The 17,805-nt window shown below is 38.1% G+C and overlaps 1 protein-coding gene across 1 annotated transcript in view; it reads left to right on the top strand.

Annotated features, from left to right (window-relative positions):
* The first annotated feature begins 2,505 nt into the window (after window positions 1-2,505).
* atp6v1ab (ATPase H+ transporting V1 subunit Ab) overlaps window positions 2,506-17,805 on the top strand; it is a 30,141-nt gene continuing 14,841 nt past the window's right edge. The window contains exons 1-12 of the mRNA XM_079806620.1: window positions 2,506-2,622; window positions 4,271-4,361; window positions 4,542-4,670; window positions 4,763-4,977; window positions 5,788-5,925; window positions 6,011-6,162; window positions 6,446-6,608; window positions 6,698-6,806; window positions 6,890-7,012; window positions 7,106-7,220; window positions 7,823-7,886; window positions 8,031-8,234. Coding sequence (XP_079662746.1) covers window positions 4,280-4,361; window positions 4,542-4,670; window positions 4,763-4,977; window positions 5,788-5,925; window positions 6,011-6,162; window positions 6,446-6,608; window positions 6,698-6,806; window positions 6,890-7,012; window positions 7,106-7,220; window positions 7,823-7,886; window positions 8,031-8,234 — 1,494 coding nt within the window. The 5' untranslated portion in view covers window positions 2,506-2,622; window positions 4,271-4,279. The remainder of the gene's footprint in view (window positions 2,623-4,270; window positions 4,362-4,541; window positions 4,671-4,762; window positions 4,978-5,787; window positions 5,926-6,010; window positions 6,163-6,445; window positions 6,609-6,697; window positions 6,807-6,889; window positions 7,013-7,105; window positions 7,221-7,822; window positions 7,887-8,030; window positions 8,235-17,805) is intronic.

Genomic DNA, 17,805 nt, shown 5'->3' with positions numbered 1-17,805 from the left:
AACAGGAAACAGAACAACGGGAAATTACGTTTAGGAAATTTTGTGCTTTGAAAATACAAGTCCCGCCCTATTTTTTTAATACACATAAAATAATTTTATAGACGAAATAAAATGTATATTAACAAGAAAAAAAGATTTAGTATTATGTAAATCGATAAGTCACTTTGATGTCATGATTGAGGAAAAACCGCTGTAGGCTAATACGATTATGAGTTAACAAAAATTAAATTGAAGGAAACATTTCACTGTTTATATTTTAGAGCTCTAGTCAAGGTGACTTTTACATTTAAAATATTTTTTACATTTTACAATTTTACACAGTAGCCACATTGCTACTTAAGTGTATGTTAAAACTATCTCATACATCCAAGGGGTCAAGGTTTGGCTGGTCCTGTTAGCCCTGCTCTTAGATGCCATAACTACACCCTCTTGGTGCAAAGAAAGAACATATCCTTCTCTATTTATGGCCATCAGGAGGATAGTTGTGAGTAAAGGGCTTGGGACTGTGAGCATTCTTATAGGTTTACATCACATTTTTTTTTTTTTAACTTTAGCATAGTTTTTTTGTTTAAAATGTCTTTAAAAGAGATCAAGGTTAACCAGGCACTGCCGTTTCTTTTTGCAGAGTAGTCACAGACTGAAAACTTTAGGTGACAACCCTTGCAGTGTGCGACTGGCTTATTTAATAGCACCTTATGGTAGCTTCCTACAATTATTGTCTTCAGTGTGATTTGTTATTGCTTTCAATACATGGTCAATAAAGTGGTCATAATATGAATCATTTATTGTTGAAACTAACTTGATTTATAGGGAGAGAACATACCACAGCATAGCCACAAATTAAAGCATGTAAACTGCAAGTTTATTAGTTATGTAGCAATGTGATTCAAATACAGGATCCTCATCAGCAAAGACACACAAGAACCAAGTCCTCTGCACAGAGCGTTATGGCCAGCTTCGACTCCTCCCCATCATATGCTCATGTGATGTATTCCAATCTTCAAGCAGAAGGAACTGGATGAAATATTCTGAATAATACCAATCCACAATCTGACTTGTAATGCAGCCTGGAAAACTAACCACACCATGTTGGTTCGTTTGGCCATGAGAACTGGTCCTCCAACTGAGCCTGGTTTCTCTCAAGTTTCTCCATTCTGTCACCGATGGAGTTTGGGTTCCTTGCCACTGTGTTTAATATTGATGATCTTTACACAGTTATTGAATGGAATTGAATCACTGAACTGACTTCAGCTGAACAATGACATATTGTCTTTTTAGAGCTGCTTTACAGAAGAATTTAACTCTTTGCATCGAATCAATTTATCTTCCATTAAATATTGTGGCGACTACATGCTTATGTGAACTTTGTGTGCAGCAATGTTTTTTCGTATTTTTTCCCCTGCTCTTTTTCTCTCAGCTTTTCCTTTGACCTCATGGCTTGGTTTATGCTCCTCCTTTTGTTAAAAAGTGTGTTGTGTGTGTGCCTTTCAAAAATCATGTCCATTCAATTGAAATTGCCAAAGGGTAACTCCAGTCGAAGTGTAGAAGTTTTTGTGTGTTATAACTGCATTGTTGCGCAAAACTCCATAATCATTATGACTGATTTTATTGAATGTGTAGTACACATTTATATTTTATATTTTTGTTATTTTGAGACTTACAAGAGTCAAGACTTATTTTTCCCCCCCAAATAATTCTTCTTTGAGGTCTAGACAAAACCCAGAGCAAAAAATAAACTGCATAAACAGAGTTTATATTAAATAAAGTTTTATTTTGATTGTTTTTATTTAAAAACATATTTCTTTTAATTTAACATTTAATTAATTTTTAGCTTTTCAACAGTTTACGAACCCTTTGGCATATGTTTAATGCACTTCATGTCTTTAAAAACAAAGAGTCAAATGCATTTTCTTTCCCTTTGCATTTTTATATCAATATGCTATGAGATTATTCTATTCAAAACAATATGATAAATGAGTTAGGTGAAAAGTTATTAAAAACCCCCAGATATTATTACACATATTAAATGTGTCATGTAATAGATACTGTACATTACGAACTGTACATTTCATCATGTAGGCTTATTTGTATTCAGTAATGGATGATAGTTTGTAAGTAGCCTAATCTATACTGTGTAGGATTAGTTTTGGAACAAAACTCTGCAGAACATTAGACATTGAGAAGTAGAGAGAGTTGAGAACCTCTGCTCTATGTTTCAGGTAAAGATTTTTGCCACAAAAAATCACTGTGAAAAGATTTAACATTTTGCTTGAACACTAGGCTATTGTTTTAGTTTCTGATTAGCCTCAAAAACATTGATAATCTGCCAGAGAAATTAATTATTAAGGAAAACCGCTTTGTTTACTACGGTTGCTGGATCCAAGTGAAGAATTCCTTAGAAATATTTATATAATATATATATATTTTATATTTTGTGACCCAGAGAACGCCGCACACAGTAGGGGGCGATATGAGATTTGCTGCAAACACTCTTTCCCTCAGCAGAGGGAGAACGGGCTGTGACGTCAGCTCGCATCTGAATGAAGTCAGCTGACTTTTCTCGTTTCTCACGTCTCATCTCTCGCCAAAGGATCTGGACGTAGGACCGTCTCATTATCTGAGGTATTTTGGGGAAATTATTATCATATCGTTTTTTTGTGCTGAGACCACATTATACCTTACTTATTAGGTTAATCGAGCTGAAAATATGATTATAATAATTATTTTGTTAGATTTTCTATGTAGTTGATTTATTCTTTCATAATGATCATATAACAGCTTATTGTACGGTTGTGTACACTGTGTCGCCGAATCATTGTACGCTGCGCATCTGCACGCAGCTCATCCTGTCTCGTTAACGTTACATGTTTATTTTCCATGCAGCACTGGGAATAGCCCACTTGGATGCTAAACAAATTGCTGGAGACTTTCAATATTATCTGTATAAAGATTTTAGGTGTTCACGAACACATGAGATTCTGAATATTACGATTTTGTATCGCTTTGGGAGAAAAAAAAATAGCTCAGATTTTCAGTAAAGGTCAAATTCTATCAGCAGCATCGGGATCATGTGATCATGCAGCATCATCTCTTCGCAGCTCGATTTCCAGTGCAAAATATACATAAGCTACAAACATTACAAGATTGATAGAATAGTGATATCCTTTAATATTTAATCTTTATCTCTTCAGGGATTTTTGTAATTGAGCACTATGAAATTTGAGGCCCATATTATATACTGAGACACAACCTCTGTTTGCTGTTCTCTCTCCTGTCAACAACAACATGCTAGGTTTGCAGACCACATATGTCCTTGAGGAATTTTCTGTACTGACACTATTACTATTATTATTATATTTTAAGTCGGCTCCAGCTGAACCCTCAATGTAGGGCTCATATATGCTGTGAATGATCTAGAGAACAGATTCTAAATTGATCCTTCGTCCCCAAAAATCCCAGATGTCATAGGAACATCATGTGATTATAAATTCACAAAAACCTGGAAGTTCGACTGGTTCCTTTTCATAACAAGAATAGATGGCTTTCTCTGTGAATAAATGTGTCCGTTTAATGCATTGTTTTCACAGACCATTTGGGGTGTTTTGTCCTGGCAATTTTTGAAGAAATTCTTTTTATTTGAACTAAACAATTTTTCCAGATTTGCTCAACTGTCTATTTTCCCCACTTCCTCTCATGGTTTCTTTTTTACAGTCACTGTCATGTGCCTTTGGTCATGTGATGCTGTTCCATGTTTCGTCTCACAAATATGCCTATGTAAATGTTGCTTGTATAATGGGCCTTTTACACATTTTTACACCGTCCTGGATAACATAAATACTGCAAATTATAATGATATAAATATGTAAAAAAAAATTATAAAGTTATCCACGTTGTAATTTCACGTTTTTTGAAGTTTACACGAAGATGAAAATGGTATTCTTTCAAAACCTATTTCAAAGTTTGCGTTCTCAAGACACCAAACACTGTTGCCATGCAAATGAACGGCCAGAACGCATTAAAAGTTTTCTATTTTAGTTGAAAAGGGTGTCGTGTAAGTGGCCCCAAAGTAAATAACTAGTGTTTTTTCAACCAAAAACTTACTTTAGCTGGACAATAATTTTTTTCTTCTTCTTCTTCTGCTTTGAAACAATCTGTATTGTAAAAAAGCGCTATATAAATTAAGGTTGACTTGACTTAATCGCTATTATGACTGATTAAAAAAATGTATTTATATATATTGTATTTCCCCCTCCCCATTTTTTTGTGTCAGACATTTAAAATGGATTTTTCCAAGCTGCCCAAGATCCAAGATGAGGAGCAGGAAGGAGAATTTGGATATGTGCATGGTGTATCTGGACCTGGTTAGTAGAAATTCTTACATATTTAGATTTTTTTGTGTCACTATTTACCAGAGCTTTTTGTGTGTTTATTCTAATGTGTTTTATTTTTTTAACTATTATGTCACCCAGCTTTTGTTAAACGGTCCATAAGTCATTTTGAAGATTCCATTTATTGTTACTGACTCACAAATTGTTTTTTAGTGGTGACGGCCACCTGTATGGCAGGAGCGGCCATGTACGAGCTGGTGCGAGTGGGTCACTGTGAGCTTGTGGGAGAGATCATCAGGCTGGAGGGTGACATGGCCACCATTCAGGTCTATGAAGAGACATGTATCCTATTCTTACCACACTGTCTACACTTGCTGTTATGCAGTGTGTAGAATCTTTTAAATAGTTTTGTAGTTTTCCTGAACTGTCATCAGCTGGTGTGTCCGTTGGTGACCCTGTCCTACGCACAGGGAAACCGCTCTCTGTGGAGTTAGGACCAGGAATCATGGGTTCAATCTTTGATGGTATTCAGCGTCCCCTCAAAGACATCAATGACCTCACTCAAAGTATCTACATTCCCAGAGGAGTCAACATCGGTGCACTTAACCGTGATCTGAAATGGGAGTTCACTCCATCCAAGAGCTTGCGTGTAAGTGAATGATTAGTTTTGCGTTAAAGGGATAGTTTACTCAAAAATGAAAATTATCCCATAATTTACTCGCCCTCAAGCCATTCTAGGTGTATATGACATTCTTCTTTCAGACGAATACAAACAAAGTTATATTAATAAATATCCTGGCTAATCCAAGCATTAAAATGGCAGTAAATGGCTGCCCAAAATTTGAAGCACAAAAAAGTGCATCCATCCATTATAAAAGTAATCCAAACGGTTCCGGGGGTTTAATAAAGGCCTTCTGAAGTGAATCGATGGGTTTCGGTAAGAAAAATATCCATATTTAACGTGCTATAAAGTAAAATATCTAGTTTTTGGCAGACCACCTTCTGTATTCAACTTACGAAAAAAGTGTAAGGCCTTTTGTTGTTCAAAACGCTTATGCCATGTCCGACACCATCGTTGCGCCAGTTACGTTTTTTTGTTGTTGCCATTATTGTGCTTGGAAGAGCCAGGATATTTATTAATCTGAATGACATACAGATTAATAATGTATTAATATAACTCTGATTGTATATACATATACACCTAGGATGGCTTGAGGGTGAGTAAATCATGGGCTAATTTTAATTTTTGGGTGAACTATCCCTTTAAGGTACTGAATTATGGGCCATCACAACATTATGATGTGCAAAATGAAAAGCAAATATACTTTACTAACATTATTAGTGGACCTCAAAGAAAATAATTGCAGTAATAATCAAAAATGCATGATATGACCACTTTAAAAGTGCTCCAACATGGTGTCAGGTGATCAATCATTTCAAATGTTTGTGTCCATTACAGGTGGGCAGTCACATCACAGGAGGTGATATCTATGGTATGGTGTATGAAAACTCTCTCATTAAACACAAAATAATGTTACCGCCAAAAAGCAGAGGAACTGTCTCGTATGTGGCTCCGCCTGGAAACTATGACGTCTCGGTGAGCCTAGTAACATGTTACATTTGTGAAGTAAAATGTGAATTATTTGGGTATGGAAGTCAATGTGCATGTGTTTGATTGTCAGGATGTCGTGTTGGAGTTGGAGTTTGAGGGGGTGAAAGAGAAGTTCACCATGGTGCAGGTGTGGCCCGTGCGTCAGGTCAGGCCTGTCACTGAGAAGCTTCCTGCAAATCACCCTCTGCTGACTGGTCAGCGAGTACTGGACGCCCTTTTTCCGTGAGTCATGTTGTATAAAATAATAAATGTTAATATTTACATAATTCCAAAAGTGATTTTACAAAATAATAGACTCAATTTTCAAATGACAAATAATGGACAAATCATGGATTTCTAAAGCCCAATTTACCCAATTAATTTTTTCATAAATGTCAATCAATGGTAATGGGAGTGGTTAAATAATTGGATTAAATGATTATAAAAAAATGTAAATACAGTAGAAGTTTGATAGTGTAAATGTCTGGTAGTTCAAAAGATTAGTTTTCACTGTTTGATTCGACAGGTGTGTGCAGGGAGGAACCACAGCCATCCCTGGTGCTTTCGGATGTGGTAAAACTGTGATCTCTCAGTCCCTGTCTAAGTACTCCAACAGTGATGTCATCATCTACGTGGGCTGTGGAGAGCGTGGTAATGAAATGTCTGAAGTACTCCGAGATTTCCCTGAGGTGAGTAGCATCAGTTATCATGGAACCAATGGCACATAAACTGTAATAGAAGGTTCAGTAGGGTGATTGACAGTTCTCTTGTCCTGTAGTTAACCATGGAGGTTGACGGTAAGGTGGAGAGCATCATGAAGAGAACCGGCTTGGTTGCCAACACATCCAACATGCCCGTGGCTGCCAGAGAAGCTTCTATTTACACAGGTTTGTAGAACATTTGATATAGAAATAATGTGTGCACTTTAAATCTAGCGGTGTTATCAATTATGGATGTTTATTCCATCTAGGAATCACGCTGTCTGAGTATTTCAGAGACATGGGCTACAATGTGAGCATGATGGCGGACTCCACCTCTCGATGGGCAGAGGCTCTGAGGGAGATCTCTGGTCGTCTGGCTGAGATGCCTGCTGGTACGTGTGCTGTGACCATCTTGGCCACCACTGGAAATATAATAAACTGCAAATTCTAAACTAAATTGTGTTTGCGTGTGCTCTCATTCACAGATAGCGGTTATCCTGCCTATCTCGGAGCACGTCTGGCCTCGTTTTATGAGCGTGCGGGCCGAGTTAAATGTCTTGGTAACCCGGAGAGAGAGGGTAGTGTGAGCATTGTGGGAGCGTAAGTAGATCTGTCAGACTTGATTCCATATTTTTTCTTCTTCAGATGCCATTTGCTTTTTTGCATTAGAAAAGTTTTGTTTATTATATACACCGATCAGAACATTATGAGGTGAAGTGAATAACACTGATCATCTCTTCATCATGTCACCTGTTAGTGGGTGGGATATATTAGGAAGCAAGTGAAATTTTTTGTCCTCAAAGTTGATGTGTTAGAAGCAGGAAAAATGGGCAAGCGTAAGGATTTGAGCGAGTTTGTACACCCTTTCATGGAAACTGTATTCCCTGGTGGGATGTGCTGAACAAACAAGTCCGATCCTTGGAGGTCCCACCTCGCAACTTACAGGACTTAAAGGGTCTGCTGCTAATATATTGGTGCCAGAGACCACAGCACACCTTTAGGGGTCTAGTGGAGTCCATGCCTTGACAGGTCAGGGCTGTTTTGGCAGTAAAAGGGGGACCAACACAATATTAGGATATTAGGATTAGGTCATAATGTTATACCTGATCTGTGTATTTTTAATAAATCTTTCAACATATGACAGTTGTTACTGCTAATGTGCATCATATGCTGGCTCAGTGAAGCATTTGTTTTAATTGCAGTGTGTCTCCCCCTGGTGGAGATTTCTCAGATCCTGTGACTTCTGCTACGCTTGGTATTGTACAAGTAAGTGAAGATTCTAGATTTTCTTCTCATTGCTGTTTTAACACACTTGCTTATGACGGGGGGAAAAAACTATTCTGTTTTCTCTTCTAGGTCTCAGATCTTTGAGGTCTCAAAGATAATACTATCTCTGTTTCTGTCTTTCAGGTGTTTTGGGGTCTGGATAAAAAGCTGGCTCAGAGAAAGCACTTCCCCTCAGTGAACTGGCTCATTAGTTACAGTAAGTACACAAGAGCTCTGGATGAGTACTACGACAAGCACTTCCCTGAATTTGTGCCACTGCGTACCAAAGCCAAAGAGATCCTGCAGGAAGAGGAGGACTTGGCTGAGATTGTGCAGCTTGTGGGGAAGGTGAGTTTGTGGGTTCATGCGTGTTTACTGCGTGTACACATCACTTAAAGGGTAACTTCAGTGATTTAGCATTAAGCTTTGTATTTAAACTGTGTCATTTATGCTGTAGAAATGTGATTAGGGGCCAAGCACCGAAGGTGCGAAGGCACCTATTGAAACCGTTCCCGTTCTTATTATTAGGGGCCAAGCACCGAAGGTGCGAAGGCACCTATTGAAACCGTTCCCGTTCTTATTAGGGGCCAAGCACCGAAGGTGCGAAGGCACCTATTGAAACCGTTCCCGTTCTTATTATTAGGGGCCAAGCACCGAAGGTGCGAAGGCACCTATTGAAACCGTTCCCGTTCTTATTATTATTATTCATCTTCTTCTTCTTCTTCTTCTTCTTCTTCCGCCACGAAGTCTATGGCAGCCCATAGAACCGTATGGTAAAAAGTTGTGAAATTTGGCACACTAATAGAGGACAGTCTGAAATGTCACCGTAGCAAATTTGGAGTCTCAAACTCAATCCCTCTAGCGCCACCATCAGTCCAAAATGTGACTCATGTTTATGCTAATAACTTTTGAAAATTCTTTTTTCCTCTGATTCCTTTGCTCAAGACGATTCGATTACACCATATGACGTCATTTTCCGTCATAAAAATTTTCCCGCCATTTTGAATTTTCCGAAAAACCTACTTTTACGAACTCGTCCTAGACGGTTCATCCGATTTGCACGAAAATTGAACCAGATCATCTTCAGACCATGCTGACAAAAAATCTTGCAAATCAAGTTGATTCGTCAAATCATTTGCGATAAACGCGCAAACAAATTTTACGTAGCGGTTGCAAAAACACTCTTAAGGCAATATCTCCGCAACGCTTTATTGTATTCAAACCAAACTTGGTACATGTCATCACAAGCATGACTTGAGGCAACATACAGCGTTTCGGCGCAGCGCCACCTACTGGTCCGGAGATACGAAAAATTGCTATTTTTGCTTATAACTTCTGAACTGTTTGTCCAAAAATCATAAAAGTGGCCTCGTTACATTCAGGACGGCATGCCGAGTCGTCTGATATTCAATTTTACCATATCGGCCATTTTGGCTGTCGGCCATTTTGAATTTTGTCAAAAAATGCTATATTTTACAAATGCATTAGTATATTGTTACTAAACTCGGTATGTGACTTCCATGCTATGCCCTGAAGGTACTCAAAAAGTTTTAGGGCAGTGCCACCTTGTGGTCAAAAGATATAACAAACTTGATAAAAATGCTAATAACTTTTGATTAAATTAGCCTAGTATATTGAAACTGGTCATAATAGAGTCATTGGCTCATGCCGATTCAATTGCAACCTATGATGTCATTTTCGGTCATGATAATTTCCCAGACATTTTTAATTTTCCAAAAAACCTACTTTTGCGAACTCGTCCTAGACGGTTTGTCCGATTTGCACAGAAATTGAACCATATCATCTTCAGACCATGCTGACAAAAAATCTTGCAAATCAAGTTGATTTGTCAAATCGTTTTCGAAAAACGCGCACACAAATTTTGCGTAGCGGTTGCAAAAACACTCATAAGCCTATATCTCCACAACGCTTTATCGTATTCAAACCAATCTTGGTACATGTCATCACAAGCATGACCTGAGGCAACATGCAGCGTTTCGGCGCAGCGCCACCTACTGGTCCGGAGATACAAAAAATTGCTATTTTTGCTTATAACTTATGAACTGTTTGTCCAAAATTCATGTCTTCCGCACCATGCTTTGAAGGTACTCAAAAAGTTTTGGGGCAGTGCCACCTTGTGGTCAGAGGTTATAACAAAATTTACAAACATGCTAATAACTTTTGATTAAATTAGCCTAGTTTAATGAAACTGGTCATAATACAGTCATTGGCTCATGCCGAGAACATAGATACTAATTTTGCCATATTTGGTCAAACATCATGTCCTCAATGTTCTTATTTGATCAAAACCTACTTTTTCAAACTCATCCTAGACCGTTTGTCCAATTTCCACCAAAATCGAATCGTATCATCTTCAGACTGTGTCAACAAAAAGTTAGGAATTTTGCATCAATAGATGAAACCGTTTTTGTAAACCGCAGTGACGAAGTTGAGCCATGATACCAAAATGACTCTTGAGGCTGTATCTCTGCAATGCTTTGACATATTGGCATCAAACTTTGCATGTGTCATTGTTCTCTTATTCTGACCACACCACATACATTTCGTAACTGTGCCACCTATTGGTCAAAAGTGATAAACCATTAACTTATATTATCAGTGACTCTATATATGATATTTCAGCCATTTTGCCTAATCTTCTTAAACTGTATAATTGTTCATTGCTGCAGTTGGTCTGACACTCTCAGACTACAATGCATTTTCAGCCTTTTGCCTAAAATCATCTTAAAACGTGATTAATTTCTCATTGCTGCAGTTGATCTGACACTGCCAGCCATTTTGGCAGGTCTTGTCTTCTTCTTTGCGCTTGGCCCCGGTATTGCTGCTTGCAGCTATATTTATTCATCTTCTTCTTCTTCTTCCGCCACGAAGTCTATGGCAGCCCATAGAACCGTATGGTAAAAAGTTGTGAAATTTGGCACACTAATAGAGGACAGTCTGAAATGTCACCGTAGCAAATTTGGAGTCTCAAACTCAATCCCTCTAGCGCCACCATCAGTCCAAAATTTGACTCATGTTTATGCTAATAACTTTTGAACCATAAGGGCTAGAAACAAAATTCTTTTTTCCTCTGATTCCTTGGCTCAAGTCGATTCGATGGCACCCTATGACATCATTTTCCGTCATAAAAATTTTCCCGCCATTTTGAATTTTCCGAAAAACCTACTTTTACGAACTCGTCCTAGACGGTTCATCCGATTTGCACGAAAATTGAACCAGATCATCTTCAGACAATGTTGACAAAAAATCTTGCAAATCAAGTTGATTCGTCAAATCATTTGCGATAAACGCGCAAACAAATTTTATGTAGCGGTTGCAAAAACACACTTAAGGCAATATCTCCGCAACGCTTTATCGTATTCAAACCAAACATGGTACATGTCATCACAAGCATGACTTGAGGCAACATACAGCGTTTCGGCGCAGCGCCACCTACTGGTCCGGAGATCCGAAAAATTGCAATTTTTGCTTATAACTTCTGAACTGTTTGTCCAAAAATCATAAAAGTGGTCTCGTTACATTCAGGACGGCATGCCGAGTCGTCTGATATTCAATTTTACCATATCGGCCATTTTGCTTGTCGGCCATTTTGAATTTTGTCAAAAAATGCTATATTTTACAAATGCATTAGTGTATTGTTACTAAACTCGGTATGTGACTTCCATGCCATGCCCTGAAGGTACTCAAAAAGTTTTAGGGCAGTGCCACCTTGTGGTCAAAAGATATAACAAACTTGACAAAAATGCTAATAACTTTTGATTAAATTAGCCTAGTATATTGAAACTGGTCATAATAGAGTCATTGGCTCATGCCGATTCAATTGCAACCTATGATGTCATTTTCGGTCATGATAATTTCCCCGCCATTTTTAATTTTCCAAAAAACCTACTTTTACGAACTCGTCCTAGACGGTTTGTCCGATTTGCACGAAAATTAAACCAGATCATCTTCAGACCATGCTGACAAAAAATCTTGCAAATCAAGTTCATTTGTCAAATCGTTTTCGATAAACGCGCACACAAATTTTGCGTAGCGGTTGCAAAAACACTCATAAGCCTATATCTCCACAACGCTTTATCGTATTCAAACCAATCTTGGTATATGTCATCACAAGCATGACCTGAAGCAACATGCAGCGTTTCGGCGCAGCGCCACCTACTGGTCCGGAGATACAAAAAATGGCTATTTTTGCTTATAACTTTTGAACTGTTTGTCCAAAAATCATGTCTTCCGCACCATGCTTTGAAGGTACTCAAAACGTTTTGGGGCAGTGCCACCTTGTGGTCAGAGGTTATAACAAAATTTACAAACATGCTAATAACTTTTGATTAAATTAGCCTAGTTTAATGAAACTGGTCATAATACAGTCATTGGCTCATGCCGAGAACAGAGATACTAATTTTTCCATATTTGGTCAAACATCCTGTCCTCAATGTTCTTATTTGATCAAAACCTACTTTTTCAAACTCATCCTAGACCGTTTGTCCAATTTCCACCAAAATCGAATCGTATCATCTTCAGACTGTGTCAACAAAAAGTTAGGGATTTTGCATCAATAGATGAAACCGTTTTTGTAAACCGCAGTGACGAAGTTGAGCCATTATGCCAAAATTACTCTTGAGGCTGTATCTCTGCAATGCTTTGACATATTGGCATCAAACTTTGCATGTGTCATTGTTCCCTTATTCTGACCACACCACATCAATTTCGTATCTGTGCCACCTATTGGTCAAAAGTGATAAACCATTAACTTACATTATCAGTGACTCAATATATGATATTTCAGCCATTTTGCCTAATCTTCTTAAACTGTATAATTGTTCATTGTTGCAGTTGGTCTGACACTCTCAGACTACAATGCATTTTCAGCCTTTTGCTTAAAATCATCTTAAAACGTGATTAATTGCTCATTGCTCCAGTTGATCTGACACTGCCAGCCATTTTGGCATGTCTTGTCTTCTTCTTTGCGCTTGGCCCCGGTATTGCTGCTTGCAGCTATATTTCATCTTCTTCTTCTTCTTCTTCTTCTTCTTCTTCTTCCGCCACGAAGTCTATGGCAGCCCATAGAACCGTTTGGTAAAAAGTTGTGAAATTTGGCACACTAATAGAGGACAGTCTGAAATGTCACCATAGCAAATTTTGAGTCTCTAACTCAATCCCTCTAGCGCCACCATCAGTCCAAAATTAGACTCATGTTTATGCTAATAACTTTTGAACCATAAGGGCTAGAAACGAAATTCTTTTTTCCTCTGATTCCTTGGCTGAAGACAATTCGATTGCACCCTATGACGTCATTTTCCGTCATAATGATTTTCCCGCCATTTTTAATTAACCGAAAAACCTACTTTTGCGAACTCGTCCTAGACGGTTCATCCGATTTGCACGAAAATTGAACCAGATAATCTTCAGACCATGCTGACAAAAAATCTTGCAAATCAAGTTGATTCGTCAAATCATTTGCGATAAACACGCAAACAAATTTTACGTAGCGGTTGCAAAAGCACTCTTAAGGCAATATCTCCGCAACGCTTTATCGTATTCAAACCAAACTTGGTACATGTCATCACAAGCATGACTTGAGGCGACATGCAGTGTTTCGGCGCAGCGCCACCTACTGGTCCGGAGATACAAAAAATGGCTGTTTTTGCTTATAACTTTTGAACCGTTTGTCCAAAAATCATAAAAGTGGTCTCGTTACATTCAGGACGGCATGCCGAGTCATCTGATATTCAATTTTACCATATCAGCCATTTTGGCTGTCGGCCATTTTGAATTATGTGCTAAAATGCTATATTTTACAAATGCATTAGTGTATTGTTACTAAACTCGGTATGTGACTTCCACTCCATGCCCTGAAGGTACTCAAAAAGTTTTGGGGCAGTGCCACCTTGTGGTCAAAAGTTATAACAAACTTGACAAAAATGCGAATAACTTTTGATTTAATTAGCTTAGTATAATGAAACTGGTCATAATACATTCATTGGCTCATGCCGATTCAATTGCACCCTATGACGTCATTTTCGGTCATGACAATTTTCCCGCCATATTTAATTTTCCAAAAAACCTACTTTTGCGAACTCGTCCTAGACGGTTTGTCCGATTTGCACGAAAATTGAACCAGATCATCTTCAGACCATGCTGACAAAAAATCTTGCAAATCAAGTTGATTTGTCAAATCGTTTTGGATAAACGCGCACACAAATTTTGCGTAGCGGTTGCAAAAACACTCATAAGCCTATATCTCCACAACGCTTTATCGTATTCAAACCAATCTTGGTATATGTCATCACAAGCATGACCTGAGGCAACATGCAGCGTTTCGGCGCAGCACCACCTACTGGTCCGGAGATAAAAAAAAATGGCTATTTTTGCTTATAACTTTTGAACTGTTTGTCCAAAATTCATGTCTTCCGCACCATGCTTTGAAGGTACTCAAAAAGTTTTGGGGCAGTGCCACCTTGTGGTCAGAGGTTATAACAAAATTTACAAACATGCTAATAACTTTTGATTAAATTAGCCTAGTTTAATGAAACTGGTCATAATACAGTCATTGGCTCATGCCGAGAACATAGATACTAATTTTGCCATATTTGGTCAAACATCCTGTCCTCAATGTTCTTATTTGATCAAAACCTACTTTTTCAAACTCATCTTAGACTGTTTGTCCAATTTCCACCAAAATCGAATCGTATCATCTTCAGACTGTGTCAACAAAAAGTTAGGAATTTTGCATCAATAGATGAAACCGCATAGTTTTTATAGTTTTTTTAAATAGTTTTTGTAAACCGCAGTGACGAAGTTGAGCCATGATGCCAAAATGACTCTTGAGGCTGTATCTCTGCAATGCTTTGACATATTGGCATCAAACTTTGCATGTGTCATTGTTCCCTTATTCTGACCACACCACATACATTTCGTATCTGTGCCACCTATTGGTCAAAAGTGATAAACCATTAACTTACATTATCAGTGACTCAATATATGATATTTCAGCCATTTTGCCTAATCTTCTTAAACTGTATAATTGTTAATTGCTGCAGTTGGTCTGACACTCTCAGACTACAATGCATTTTCAGCCTTTTGCCTAAAATCATCTTAAAACGTGATTAATTTCTCATTGCTGGAGTTGATCTGACACTGCCAGCCATTTTGGCATGTCTTGTCTTCTTCTTTGCGCTTGGCCCCGGTATTGCTGCTTGCAGCTATATTTATTAGGGGCCAAGCACCGAAGGTGCGAAGGCACCTATTGAAACCGTTCCCGTTCTTATTGTTATTATTCATCTTCTTCTTCTTCTTCTTCCGCCACGAAGTCTATGGCAGCCCATAGAACCGTATGGTAAAAAGTTGTGAAATTTGGCACACTAATAGAGGACAGTCTAAAATGTCACCGTAGCAAATTTGGAGTCTCAAACTCAATCCCTCTAGCGCCACCATCAGTCCAAAATTTGACTCATGTTTATGCTAAGAACTTTTTAACCATAAGGGCTAGAAACAAAATTATTTTTTCCTCTGATTCCATGGCTCAAGACGATTCCATTGCACCCTATGACGTCATTTTCCGTCATAAAAATTTTCCCGCCATTTTTAATTTTCCGAAAAACCTACTTTTACGAACTCGTCCTAGACGGTTCATCCGATTTGCACGAAAATTGAACCAGATCATCTTCAGACCATGCTGACAAAAAATCTTGCAAATCAAGTTGATTTGTCAAATCATTTGTGATAAACGCGCAAACAAATTTTACGTAGCGGTTGCAAAAACACTCTTAAGGCAATATCTCTGCAACGCTTTATCGTATTCAAACCAAACTTGGTACATGTCATCACAAGCATGACTTGAGGCAACATACAGCGTTTCGGCGCAGCGCCACCTACTGGTCCGGAGATACGAAAAATTGCTATTTTTGCTTATAACTTCTGAACTGTTTGTCCAAAAATCATAAAAGTGGTCTCGTTACATTCAGGACGGCATGCCGAGTCGTCTGATATTCAATTTTACCATATCGGCCATTTTGGCTGTCGGCCATTTTGAATTTTGTCAAAAAATGCTATATTTTACAAATGCATTAGTATATTGTTACTAAACTCGGTATGTGACTTCCTTGCAATGCCCTGAAGGTACTCAAAAAGTTTTAGGGCAGTGCCACCTTGTGGTCAAAAGATATAACAAACTTGACAAAAATGCTAATAACTTTTGATTAAATTAGCCTAGTATATTGAAACTGGTCATAATAGAGTCATTGGCTCATGCCGATTCAATTGCAACCTATGATGTCATTTTCGGTCATGATAATTTCCCCGCCATTTTTAATTTTCCAAAAAACCTACTTTTACGAACTCGTCCTAGACGGTTTGTCCGATTTGCACGAAAATTGAACCAGATCATCTTCAGACCATGCTGACAAAAAATCTTGCAAATCAAGTTGATTTGTCAAATCGTTTTCGATAAACGCGCACACAAATTTTACATAGCGGTTGCAAAAACACACTTAAGGCAATATCTCCGCAACGCTTTATCGTATTCAAACCAAACTTGGTACATGTCATCACAAGCATGACTTGAGGCAACATACAGCGTTTCGGCGCAGCGCCACCTACTGATCCGGATATACGAAAAATTGCTATTTTTGCTTATAACTTCTGAACTGTTTGTCCAAAAATCATAAAAGTGGTCTCATTAGATTCAGGACAGCATGCCGAGTCGTCTGATATTCAATTTTACCATATCGCCAATTTTGGCTGTCGGCCATTTTGAATTATGTGCTAAAATGCTATATTTTACAAACTCATTAGTCTATCGTTTCGAAACTTGGTATGTGTCTTCCGCACCATGCTTTGAAGGTACTCAAAAAGTTTTGGGGCAGTGCCACCTTGTGGTCAAAGGTTATAACAAAATTTATAAAAAGGCTAATAACTTTTGATTAAATTAGCTTAGTTTAATGAAACTGGTCATAATACATTCATTGGCTCATGCCGATTCAATTGCACCCTATGATGTCATTTTCGGTCATGATAATTTCCCCGCCATTTTTAATTTTCCAAAAAACCTACTTTTACCAACTCGTCCTAGACGGTTTGTCCGATTTGCAAGAAAATTGAACCAGATCATCTTCAGACGATGCTGACAAAAAATCTTGCAAATCAAGTTGATTTGTCAAATCGTTTTTGATAAACGCGCACACAAATTTTGCATAGCGGTTGCAAAAACACTCATAAGGCAATATCTCCGCAACGCTTTATCGTATTCAAACCAATCTTGGTACATGTCATCACAAGCATGACCTGAGGCAACATGCAGCGTTTCAGCACAGTGCCACCTACTGGTCCGGAGATACAAAGAATGGCTATTTTTGCGTATAACTTTTGAACCGTTTGTCCAAAAATCATAAAAGTTGCCTCGTTAGATTCAGGATGGCATGCCGAGTCGTCTGATATTCAATTTTACCATATCGGCCATTTTGGCTTTCGGCCATTTTGAATTATGTGCTAAAATGCTATATTTTACAAATGCATTAGTCTATCTTTACGAAACTTGGTAAGTGTCTTCTGCACCATGCTTTGAAGGTACTCAAAAAGTTTTGGGGCAGTGCCACCTTGTGGTCAAAGGTTATAACAACATTGACAAAAAAGGCTAATAACTTTTGATTAAATTAGCCTAGTTTAATGAAACTGGTCATAATACATTTATTGGCTCATGCCGAGAACATAGATACTAATTTTGCCATATTTGGTCAAACATCCTGTCCTCAATGTTCTTATTTGATTAAAACCTACTTTTTCAAACTGATCCTAGACCATTTGTCCAATTTCCACCAAAATCGAATCGTATCATCTTCAGACTGTGTCAACAAAAAGTTATGGATTTTGCATCAATAGATGAAACCGTTTTTTGTAACCC

Source organism: Gobio gobio, assembly GCF_949357685.1.
Source record: "Gobio gobio genome assembly, chromosome: 23".
Classification (NCBI taxonomy): Eukaryota; Metazoa; Chordata; class Actinopteri; order Cypriniformes; family Gobionidae; genus Gobio; species Gobio gobio.
Note: the sequence above shows the minus strand (reverse complement) of the source record. Positions and strands in the feature narration are given on the sequence as shown.